The sequence below is a fragment of the Homarus americanus genome, unplaced genomic scaffold (assembly GCF_018991925.1).
Source record: "Homarus americanus isolate GMGI-L3 unplaced genomic scaffold, GMGI_Hamer_2.0 scaffold3875, whole genome shotgun sequence".
NCBI lineage: Eukaryota > Metazoa > Arthropoda > Malacostraca > Decapoda > Nephropidae > Homarus > Homarus americanus.
Window position 1 is genome coordinate 1 of NW_024752754.1, and position 12,158 is coordinate 12,158.

Consider the following 12,158-nt stretch of genomic DNA (forward strand, 5'->3'; position numbering starts at 1 on the left):
AGAATGCAGAAGTTCAACAACTCGCTGCCCCTTCCTGCGCTGGACACTTCCTCAGTCTTGGCCAGTGTGCCGAGGCTGTGGCTCTACCTACTGGGCAACACACTCACACAGTATCCTTTTTTGTACAATACACTACTATGTTGGGTAGATCTACGTGTGTGTACTGGGACCATGTCACCCAGCACACTGAGGTAGGTCTGCTCTTTGTTCATAATTGTGTACATGTGCTTCTGTGTTTTATAATGTGCACATTTATGGTTCAACTGTCTGTCTGCCTACCTGTATCTTTATATTTTATTTTATTTGTATATGATCATTGGTGTGGTATTATGAGTGTCCATATTAATCTCTCCAGCTTACTTCATGCTGTCACTTGGCCAAATTCTTCTCTATACAATACACGACAGTTTCAGCTAGCATCTTTGACACCACTTATTGTTCTTTACAACTCCACTAGTCATAATATAGGTAATAACACTAATAGTTGAGCTTTTGATAAGAGTGCCAATACAAAAGGGTTCAGAGTCACTAACACCCATCCAGGTTGCTTTTTGTTGGTTAATCTTCAGGATCAAGGGTAATAAAACAGTTTTTTGTTTATGTACATTATTTAACATTATTTGTTATTTATAGGTTATGGTGTTATAGGTAGTGATGGGTTTTATTTATATTTATTGTGACATTACTACAGTTCCCACCAAGAACAAATTGACACACATAAAGGGCTCAGGAAATAAACCCTATTGTAACCTGAGAAAAGAATTCACAAGACCGAACCTAACAAGAGAGACCCACTCATTCACTGTTACAACTACACCAGCAACAGTTACTTTACATGAAGATTAACCACCTTAATGCTAACCTAACCTAAGCTAACCTAACCTAACCAACCCTAGGGTAACCTAACCTAACCAACCCTAAGGTAACCCAACCCAACCTAACCTAAATTATGAGTTGAAAAATAACCAAATCATATCATATATACAACAATATTCCTATTGGCCACAACACTTGGTGCAGGATTCTTCCGAGATAAAAATTTCCGGGTAACAAGAAAACTCTCAACTCTGAAAAATCCCACATTCCCGGGATTTTTCCCATTACCGGGGAGTTTCTGGAAATTGTGCACACCTGATTTTTAACCTGGGAAACATCCTCACCGACCTAGAATGGAGAGAATTTTCCCTGAAAAATTCCAAGCCAATTTCTATTCTGGTTATTGGAGAGTTCTAACGACAGAAATATTAGAGTTATAGCTCATTGGATGATAAATAGTTTGGTCATCAGGTAGTGAACAGTTGGAATTTGTTTGGTGGGTCTGTGGTAGGGAACATGAGTTACTGTACATACTTGACATGGTGAGAGGAACAGGAACAGGAACTGGTCACTCACACATTACAGGAGGTCCCCGGTTATGAATGCACGGAGGTCCCCGGGTTATGAACGACACGGGGAGGTCCCCGGTTATGAACGCACGGAGGTCCCCGGTTGTGAACGCTGGAGGTCCCCGGTTAGAACGCGCGGAGGTCCCCGGTCAGAACGCTGGCAGAGTCCCCGGTTAGAACGCGCTGAGGTCCCCGGTTAGAACGCTGGAGGTCCCCGGCCAGAACGCCAGCTGGCATCCCGGCCAGAACGCGGAGGTCCCCCGGCCAGAACGCCAGCTGGAGGTCCCCGGCCAGAACGCGCTGGAGGTCCCTGGTTGTGAACGCGCTGGGAGGTCCCCTGGAAGTTAGAACGCTGGAGGTCCCCGGTTAGGAACGCTGGAGGTCCCCGGTTGTGAACGCTGAGGTCCCCGGTTGAGAACGCGCGGAGGTCCCCCCGGCTAGAACGGCTGGAGGTCCCCGGTTGTGAACGCACTGGAGGTCCCCTGCCAGAACGCTGGAGGTCCCCGGTTGAAACGCGGAGGTCCCCGGGTTGTGAACGCGGAGGTCCCGCCAGAACGCGCGGAGGTCCCTCGCCAGAACGCGGGAGGTCCCGGTCAGAACGCGCGGAGGTCCCTGGTTAGAACGCGCGGGAGGTCCCTGGTTGTGAACGCGGAGGTCCCTGGTTGTGAACGCGGAGGTCCCTGTGAACGCTGGAGGTCCCCGGTTGTGAACGCGCGGAGGTCCCCGGTTGTGAACGCGGAGGTCCCCCGGTTGTGAACGCGCTGGAGGCCCCTCGGTTGTGAACGCCCGGAGGTCCCCGGTTAGAACGAAGGGGAGGTCCCGGTTGTGAACGCGCTGGAGGTCCCGGTTAGAACGCTGCTGGAGGTCTCCCTGGTTAGAACGCCAATGGAGGTCCCGGTTGTGAACGCGCTGCAGGTCCCTGCAAACGCCAGCAGGCCCTCGGTTGTGAATGCTGCAGGTCTCGGTTAGAACCAGCCCCGTTGTGAACGCGAGTGTCCCCGGGTCAGAACGCCAAGGAGCCGGTTGTGAACGCGCTGGAGGTCCTCGGTTGTGAACGCGCTGGAGTCCCCGGTTGTGAACGCGGGAGGTCCCCCGGTTAGAAGCGAGGCCCCGGGCTAGAATGGCAAGGAGGTCTCTGGAGATAGAACGCGAAGGGGAGGTCCCGGTTAGAACGCTGGAGGTCCCGGTAGTGAACGCGCGGAGGCCCCCCGGTAGTAACGCACTGGAGGAACAAGGAGGTCTTCGGTGAACGCTGGAGGTCCCCCGGTGAACGCGAGGTCCCGGTGAACGCGCGGGAGGCCCTCTGGGTAGTGAACGCTGGGAGGCCCTCGGTAGTGAACGCGGAGGTCCCCCGGAAACGCAGGGAGGTCCCCGGTGTGAACGCTGCGGGAGGTCCCCCGGTAGTGAACGCGGCAGTTCTCGGTAGAACGCGCGGGAGGTCCCCGGGTAGAACGCTGGGAGGTCTCAGAACGCGGAGGTCCCCGGTAGTGAACGCTGGAGGTCCCCCGTAGTGAACGCGGGAGGTCCCCTGCAGTGAACGCGCTGGAGGTCCCCCGGTAGTGAACGCGCTGGAGGTCCCCGGTAGAACGCCGGAGGTCCCCGGTAGTGAACGCGCGGAGGTCCCCGGTAGTGAACGCCCTGGAGGTCCCCCGGTAGTGAACGCCTGAGGTCCCGGTAGTGAACGCCGAGGTCCCGGTAGTGAACGCCGGGAGGTCTCGGTAGTGAACGCGCGAGGTCCCCCGGTAGTGAACGCGAGGTCCCCCGGTAGTGAACGCGCTGGAGGCCTCGGTAGAACGCGAGCTCCGGTATAAGGGAGGTCTCGGTAGTGAACAAGGGAGGTCCCCGGTAGTGAACGCGCTGGAGGTCCTCGTAGTGAACCGGGAGGTCCCCCCGGGTAGTGAACCGTGGAGGTCCCCCGGTAGTGAACGCGCTGGAGGTCCCCGGTAGTGAATCGCATGGGAGGTCCCCGGTAGTGAACGCGCTGGAGGTCTCGGTGAACGCCAAGGGAGGTTCCCCGGTAGTGAACGCGAAGGAGGTCCCCTCTGGGTAGTGAACGCGGGAGGTCCCTCGTAGAACGCTGGAGGTCCCCCGGTAGTGAACGCGCGGAGGCCCCCGGGTAGTGAACAGGGAGGCCCCCGGTAGTGAACGCTGGGAGGTCCCTGGTGAAGAACGCTAGGGAGGTCCCGGGTAGTGAACAAGGGAGGTCCCCCGGTGAACGCGGGAGGTCCCCCGGTAGTGAAGGGAGGTCCCGGTGAACGCTCCGGGAGGTCCCCCGGTAGTGAACGCGCTGGAGGGTCTCGGTAGTGAACGCGGAGGTCCCCCGGTAGTGAACGCCAAGGTCCCCCGGTAGTGAACGCGGAGGTCCCCCGGTAGTGAACGCGCGGAGGTCCCCGGTAGTGAACGCCGGAGGTCCCCCGGTAGTGAACGCGGGAGGTCCCCCCGGTAGTGAACGCCAAGGAGGTCCCCCGGTAGTGAACGCGCTGGAGGTCCCCCGGTAGTGAACGCGCGGGAGGTCCCCCGGTAGTGAACGCGCGGGAGGTCCCCCGGTAGTGAACGCAGGAGGTCCCCCCAGTGAACGCGCGGGAGGTCCCCGTAGTGAACGCCGGAGGTCCCTCGGTAGTGAACGCGCGGAGGTCCCCCGGTAGTGAACGGAGGTCCCCCGGTAGTGAACGCGAGGCCTCCCTGGTAGAACGCTGGAGGTCCCCGGTAGTGAACGCGCTGAGGTCCCCCGGTAGTGAACGCGCTGGAGGTCCCCGGTAGTAACGCTGGAGGTCCCCCGGTAGTGAACGCTGGAGGTCCCCGGTAGTGAACGCGCTGGAGGTCCCCCGGGTAGTGAACGCAGGGAGGTCCCCCGTAGTGAACGCTGGAGGTCCCCCGGTAGTGAATGCGGAGGTCCCCGGGTAGTGAACGCGCTGGAGGTCCCCGGTAGTGAACGCGCTGAGGTCCCCGGTAGTGAACGCGGGAGGTCCCCTGTAGTGAACGCTGGAGGTCCCCGGTAGTGAACGGCTGGAGGTCCTCAGGTGAACGCGCTGGAGGTCCCCGGTAGTGAACGCGGGGAGTCCCCGGTAGTGAACGCGCTGGAGGTCCCCCGGTAGTGAACGCTGGAGGTCCCCCCGGTAGTGAACGCAAGGGAGGTCCCCCCGGTAGTGAACGCTGAGTCCCCGGTAGTGAACGCCGCTGGAGGTCCCCGGTAGTGAACGCGCTGGAGGTCCCCCGGGTAGTGAACGCCGAGGCCCCCCGGTGTGAACGCGCTGAGGTCCCCGGTAGTGAACGCGCGAGGTCCCCGGTAGTGAACGCTGGAGGTCCTCCGGTAGTGAACGCGGAGGTCCCCGGTAGTGAACGCCGCTGGAGGTCCCCCGGTAGAACGCTGGAGGTCCCCCGGTAGTGAACGCTGCGAGGTCCCCCGGTAGTGAACGCCGGAGGTCCCCCGGTAGTGAAGCGGAGGTCCCCGGTAGTAACGCTGGAGGTCCCCCGGTAGTGAACGCGCTGGAGGTCCCCCGGTAGTGAACGCTGGAGGTCCCCCGGTAGTGAACGCGCTGGAGGTCCCCCGGTAGTGAACGCTGGAGGTCCCCCGGTAGTGAACGGGCGGAGGTCCCCGGTAGTGAACGCTGGAGGTCCCCCGGTAGTGAACGCGCTGGAGTCCCGGTAGTGAACGCCACGGGAGGTCCCCCGGTAGTGAACGCTGCTGGAGGTCCCCCGGTAGTGAACGCTGGAGGTCCCCCGGTAGTGAAGCTGGAGGTCCCCCCGGTAGTGAACGCGCTGGAGGTCCCCCCGGTAGTGAACGCCATGAGGTCCCCCGGGTGAACGCGCTGGGTCCCCCGGTAGTGAACGCGCTGGAGGTCCCCGGTAGTGAACGCGGAGGTCCCCCGTAGTGAACGCGCTGGAGGTCCCCCGGTAGTGAACGCGCTGGAGGTCCCCCAGGTAGTGAACGCGCTGGAGGTCCCCCGGTAGTGAACGCGCTGGAGGTCCCCCCGGTAGTGAACGCTGGAGGTCCCCCGGTAGTGAACGCGCTGGAGGTCCCCCGGTAGTGAACGCGCGGAGGTCCCCCGGTAGTGAACGCGCTGGAGTCCCCCGGTAGTGAACGCCAGGAGGTCCCCGGTAGTGAACGCGCTGGAGGCCCCTCTGAGTAAACGCGGAGGTCCCCCGGTAGTGAACGCAAGGGAGGTCCCCCGGTAGTGAACGCTGGAGGTCCCCTGGTAGTGAACGCCGGGAGGTCCCCGGTAGTGAACGCGGGAGGTCCCCCGGTAGTGAACGGGAGGCTCCCCGGTAGTGAACGCCATGGGAGGTCCCCCGGTAGTGAACGCTGAGGTCCCCCGGTAGGAACGCTGGAGGTCCCAGGTAGTGAACGCCAAGGTCCCCGGTAGTGAACGCGCGGAGGTCCCCAGGTAGTGAACGCTGGAGGTCCCCCGGTAGTGAACGCGCGGGAGGTCCCCCGGGTAGTGAACGCGGGAGGTCCCCCGGTAGTGAACGCGCGGGAGGTCCCCGGGTAGTGAACGCTGGAGGTCCCCCGGTAGGAACGCGGAGGTCCCCCGGGTAGTGAACGCGCTGGGAGGTCCCCTGGTAGTGAACGCCGGAGGTCCCCCGGGTAGTGAACGCTGGAGGTCCCCCGGTAGTGAACGCGGGAGGTCCCCGGTAGTGAACGCTGCTGGAGGTCCCCCGGGTAGTGAACGCGCTGGAGGTCCCCGGTAGTGAACGCTGGAGGTCCCCCGGTAGTGAACGCGCTGGAGGTCCCCGGTAGTGAAGCTGGAGGTCCCCCGGTAGTGAACGCGCTGGAGGTCCCCCGGTAGTGAACGCGCTGGAGGTCCCCCAGGTAGTGAACGGCGGAGGTCCCCGGTAGTGAACGGGCGGGAGGTCCCCGGTAGTGAACGGGCGGAGGTCCCCGGTAGTGAACGGGCGGGAGGTCCCCGGTTGTGAACGGCCAACTTACCAACATCCCCCGATACGTAACAAGGTTAAATTTTTAATTTACAGTATTTTATTTACCTGATGACTTATTTTTACTTAATTTATTTTTTTGTCATTCTATTTTTCTAAATTAAGTGATTATTTAAATGTATATATGGACTTTGGCTATGATATAATGGGACTTTAAACATTGTTCTCTAAGTACAGTATGCATATAGCATGTGTTCTGACTTACATACATTTTTGACTTACGGCGTTCTCAGGAACTGAAACCGTTCATGACCCGGGGACCCCCCTGTATACACACATTTGTTTTCCTACACTCGCTAAGGCTCTCTTATGTCTCTATGGTCTTTTTCTTCCTTACACTTTTCTCTTCCCACCTGTACTGTGTTAACTGTTTGTCATGACCAGAACACACTTTGGGATACAGTGAAAACATTAGTTATGTGAATGGTTTAATAACTACATGTTAAACAACTCTCCAGTCAGATTATGTTTGTCCTTAACTTTTGGGCTCAGATATGTGTGTATTAGCTCCGTGTTCACCCTGACGTCACAGTGCACCTCGCTCACCGTCACGCTCGTCCTCCCCTCGCGCAAGTTTCTGTCCCTCATTTTCTCCATCGTCTATTTCCAGAACCCATTCACCATACACCACTGGATGGGGACGACCTTCGTGTTTGGCGGAACTCTCTTATTCCGCCCGATGCGGTAGGGAAGGTTAAGGAAGCGTTGTGCTTTACTAAAGCCAAGGAGGAATGAAGTCTTAATGTGTGTATGTATGTGTGTTGTGACTTCATAATTTATCCTTATTGTAGGAAATGTGGACTTGGTGCTGAAATACTGAGACATGTAACAATCAATCTATTGAATTGTTCTATCATTTCTATTCACTACCTGGTCAGCCCTACCTAATGAGGGTGAGGGTATGAGGTAGATAGATGGACAACCAGGGCAGTTACTTTGTCTTGGTCGTGTAAAAGGGCATTAGGATTATTTTTTTGAAGGAAAGGAAAATTCAACTTATTTCAAGAAGGAACACGTCTATATTGTAAACATTCATTAGGTGACATTGTCTTGTGAATTTTAGGTTTTGTAGACGTTGTCAGCGGTGTGTTGGGCGTAGGTGGGAGGATGGAACAAAGGTGGTTGTATACTTGAGTGAGACTTGGTAACCATCTTAATGATCTCTGGTAAGAACCTCTCTACGGTGATGCCGTGTCAACTCTCGGGTGGGAGACGACGCTCTTATGTGATGTTTGGGGGCCAATTTCTGTATATATCAACCTGAATATTGACCTGATGAGTGTAATATAATTTTAAGTGTAATATTAGTAATTTTCTGATTGGTTTTAATCCTCTTTAAATTGATCTGATGTTTATAAATGTGATCTCCCTTTATCTGATTAGTTGAGTGGTGTAATAACCTTGTCAACCAGAGGTACAGTATTGGTCACCTTAACTGTTCCTTAACCCTTGACGGCACCTTAACCTCTGGTGTCTCGTTACTACAGTACGACTTTTACTCACTCCAACTTCTTCCCGATTGGTCTGATTTTGTACCTGACCAGCATGATTGTCCATTTTGGTAGTTAATTATATATTTCTAGTTATTTATTTAACTTTTTTTTACTGTACTGTACAGGGTATTGTTGTGGGAACTCTTGGCAACCATTGGCCAAAATGAACCCCCTGCCATTTAAAGACCTTAGTTTACCAGCCAGTCAGAGATCCTTAGGGAGGGAGGGGGAGTTCAGTAGTCTTGGGTACTGACACTACATTGAGCTGGATATTTGTGGGACCACCAGCCCACTATACGCCCTCCTACCACAAGCTGGAACCCCTATGCGAGTGATGCTATGGGGTGAGTTGGTCAGATTTCTCCATATGTGACTTTCTACCTGGCCTGTGTGGTGGCCTTTGATGGGGTGTACTGATTGACTGGTGGGATTGTTCTGTCACCAACCACGTTAAGTTACTCCCTGACTAGTGTGACCGTTCCATAAACACACCTCAGGTCTGACCCGTAGGTGAATCAATGCTCCACCTGTGTGATATAATATTGTACTGTATTTCACTTGTTTCTTTTAAGGTTCAGAGTCTGTGTAAATTTGTTACTGTGAGACACCAAACATTAACCTTTAAATAGTGGTCATCATCAGTGTAAGTTAGCTGTAGGGACGGTGGTCATCATCAGTGTAAGTTAGCTGTAGGGATGGTGGTCATCATCAGTGTAAGTTAGCTGTAGGGATGGTGGTCATCATCAGTGTAAGTTAGCTGTAGGGACAGTGGTCATCATCAGTGTAAGTTAGCTGTAGGGACGGTGGTCATCATCAGTGTAAGTTAGCTGTAGGGACGGTGGTCATCATCAGTGTAAGTTAGCTGTAGGGATGGTGGTCATCATCAGTGTAAGTTAGCTGTAGGGACGGTGGTCATCATCAGAGTGGATTAGCTGTAGGGACAGTGGTCATCATCAAAATGTAAGTTAGCTGTAGGGGACGGTGGTCATCATCAGTGTAAGTTAGCTGTATGGACGGTGGTCATCATCAGTGTAAGTTAGCTGTAGGGATGGCAGCCTTCATTAGTGTAAGTTAGCTGTAGTGATGGCAGCCTTCATCAGTGTAAGTTAGCGCTAGGGATGGCAGCCTTCATCAGTGTAAGTTAGCTGGAAGGATGGCAGCCTTCATCAGTGTAAGTTAGCTGTAGGGATGGCAGCCTTCATCAGTGTAAAGGCTGTAGGGATGGCAGCCTTCATCAGTGTAAGTTTAGCTGTAGTGATGGCAGCCTTCATCAGTGTAAGTTAGCTGTAGGGATGGCAGCCTTCATCAGTGTAAGTTAGCTGTAGGGATGGCAGCCTTCATCAGTGTAAGTTAGCTGTAGGGATGGCCTTCATCAGTGTAAGTTAGCTGTATGGACGGTGGTCATCATCAGTGTAAGTTAGCTGCAGGGATGGCAGCCTTCATTTGTGTAAGTTAGCTGTAGTGATGGCAGCCTTCATCAGTGTAAGTTAGCTGTAGGGATGGCAGTTCATCAGTGTAAGTTAGCTGGGGATGGCAGCCTTCATCAGTGTAAGTTAGCTGTAGGGATGGCAGCCTTCATCAGTGTAAGTTAGCTGTAGGGATGGCAGCCTTCATCAGTGTAAGTTTCATGTTCTTTTTTATATTTTTACATATACTGTACTACAGTATAGAAAGCGAATGAGGGAGGAATCTTTAGCTGCTGTTTAAGGGTTAATGGTCTCAGCTTCAAGAAACTCATCTGTGTTCATCTCATTTAAGTCAGTTTGTCTTTTAGTATGTATCCTGCGATACACCAGACAAGTAGGAGAATCTCACTTGCTGTTGGCTCCATCGGCCTCTTGGCGTCTGAACCACGTTTAGTGATGATTTTTGTCAGCTTGTTTTCTTTCCTCTCATTTTCTTTATTTTCAGGAAGTTTCAAGGATGGGTAAAATGAGTTTGTTAATTTATACAGTATATCATTGTTTGTATTCTTAGAGAGCCAGCCCAGTAATCCTTACAGTTATATGCTGACTTAACATGGGTCAGGGTTCTGACATGACAACTATTAGTAGTGATTAATATGTAAAGTAGGAAGTGGTGGAACTCAGTGAGCCAGAGACAGATGCTGACCGAACCTGTGGAACTGGTGAGGCGCTTAGTGTTGCCAAGGCCTGTAGGGGCACATTGTGAAGAAATTCTGTACATAATTGTGATGTTAGTATTTAGAAATATGTGACTACATTTACTGTACAATTTACTCGTGCAAAATAAAAGAATCTGGACGCCATTTTGGCACATGCACTGACTCTAAGGCTAGATGATGTAGTTTAAAGCCTTGATGTTATAGTGACAGCTTCAAGGTTCTGTGTCAGCCCTCAGGTGAGAAGGGTTAGTTTGCCTGGGCCATAACACAAGGTTAAGTGCACACCACTCACCCTGTTGTCCTTCCTGAGTCACAAGATCCGTACACCGAGTTATGGTGGACATCATGAGTCACGTGAGTCACAAGATCCGTACACGGTTATGGTGGACATCATGAGTCCGCGTGGTCACAAAATCGATACACGAGTTATGGTGGACATCATGAGTCGTGGTCACAAGATCCGTACCCGAGTTATGGTGGACATCATGAGTCACGTGAGTCACAAATCCGTAGACGAGTTATGGTGGACATCATGAGTCGCGTGGTCACAAGATCCGTACACGAGGTTATGGTGGACATCATGAGTCACGTGAGTCACAAGATCCGTACACCGAGTTATGGTGGACATCATGAGTCACGTGAGTCACAAGATCCGTACACCGAGTTATGGTGGACATCATGAGTCACGTGAGTCACAAGATCCGTACACCGAGTTATGGTGGACATCATCTTTTTGTTTTCTTCTGTTACATTTGAATTGGCTCCTTATTAATTTTTATTAATAGTTGAACTTATAAAGGAAAAACCTTCCCCACACCTTGTGTTTATAAACTGGGTTTGTAGTTATTATATATATACAGTTAGTGATGGTCGGCCATCTTATAGGCCAACACTGTTTGTTTCCTTAGATACAAAATTTTAGCACATGACAGTGATTGGATGTTAAAGTTTGATAAATGTAAGGGTGTTGTTGCTGCCTTTAGCTTTGCATTACGTAGTTATAAACATTATATTAGTGTTCGGTGCTGTACAAGTTGTACGGTAAAACATAAAACTGATGGTCCATTGTTGGAGTAAACATATTTGGTTTTCTGTGACAGTGTACCAATTATTACTGATGATTGGAGAACTTTTGTTTATCTTCAACACAGTGTTGGCTGTTGTGTGACTCATGACATGGACAGACTACAAAACAAAATTAGTTTGTCATATTTTCTTTATGTGAAATGTTGGCTTTGTTCCCGAAGTTTGTCTTAATTTTCTGTACAAAAGAAGTGAACATGTTTGCTTCTGAGTGAGCATCAGTGAGACCCTTACAGTGAAGCACACACATGTTAAACCTGTGTAGCCTAGGGAATTAATGCCTCAGCTGACCAGTTAATGAAGTTATATAATGGGGTAATGAAGTATTTTTTTAGCACTCAGTCATCCACTCACATGGAAAATTATTTCAAGAAATTACCAGGAGCAGATTCTTATTGACCTTACCTCTGCTGTCATTTAGTACAGTATCTGTTGGAACTGCCAATCAGTAATGATGATTAATGATGTGGTGGTTACATGTGGGGTGGAGGCTGCAGTCTAGCACAGGCTACTTGTATTGACCAAAGGAACTGTCAGTCTTTAGTTCAGTAATACAGTATGTCTACTAACAGCTGAGACATATTATTTATGCTGTTTTGCACCTTTATCTGTTAGACAGCAGCCATCATCAGTGGAAGTTAGCTGTAGGGACGGTGGCCATCATCAGTGGAAGTTAGCTGGGGCGGTGGCCATCATCAGTGGAAGTTAGCTGTAGGGACGGTGGCCATCATCAGTGGAAGTTAGCTGAAGGCGGTGGCCATCATCAGTGGAAGTTAGCTGTAGGGGCGGTGGCCATCATCAGTGGAATTAGCTGTAGGGGACGGTGGCCATCATCAGTCAGGATTAGCTGTAGGGACGGTGGCCATCATCAGTGGAAGTTAGCTGTAGGGACGGTGGCCATCATCAGTGAGAGTTAGCTGTCAGGACAGTGCTCATCATGAGTGGGAGTTTTATGTGGCTTGTGTTCCATTTCTACACACATGGGGAGGAAGATTTAGTCCATAGTTGGCAGTGAAGGGTGTAATGATGGCAGCCACTGGTTGAACTAGTAGGACCCAGAACTATGCTGTGTGGGCTGCTGTGTGTCCATAAAGTCTCCGTTTTTTTGACCTCAGAGTTTCTTCTGATGACACTCTT

General features: G+C 52.1%; 1 protein-coding gene across 1 annotated transcript; it reads left to right on the forward strand.

The window, feature by feature from the left end:
- Window positions 1-55: 55 nt before the first annotated feature.
- On the forward strand, window positions 56-8,540 carry LOC121855189 (UDP-xylose and UDP-N-acetylglucosamine transporter-like; the record flags this gene model as incomplete). The annotated part of the gene is given in 2 exon segments (XM_042350059.1): window positions 56-110; window positions 6,813-8,540. Coding segments are annotated over 2 exon segments (251 nt in total), but the record flags the coding sequence as incomplete, so codon positions are not given.
- Between the last annotated feature and the right edge of the window lie 3,618 nt (window positions 8,541-12,158).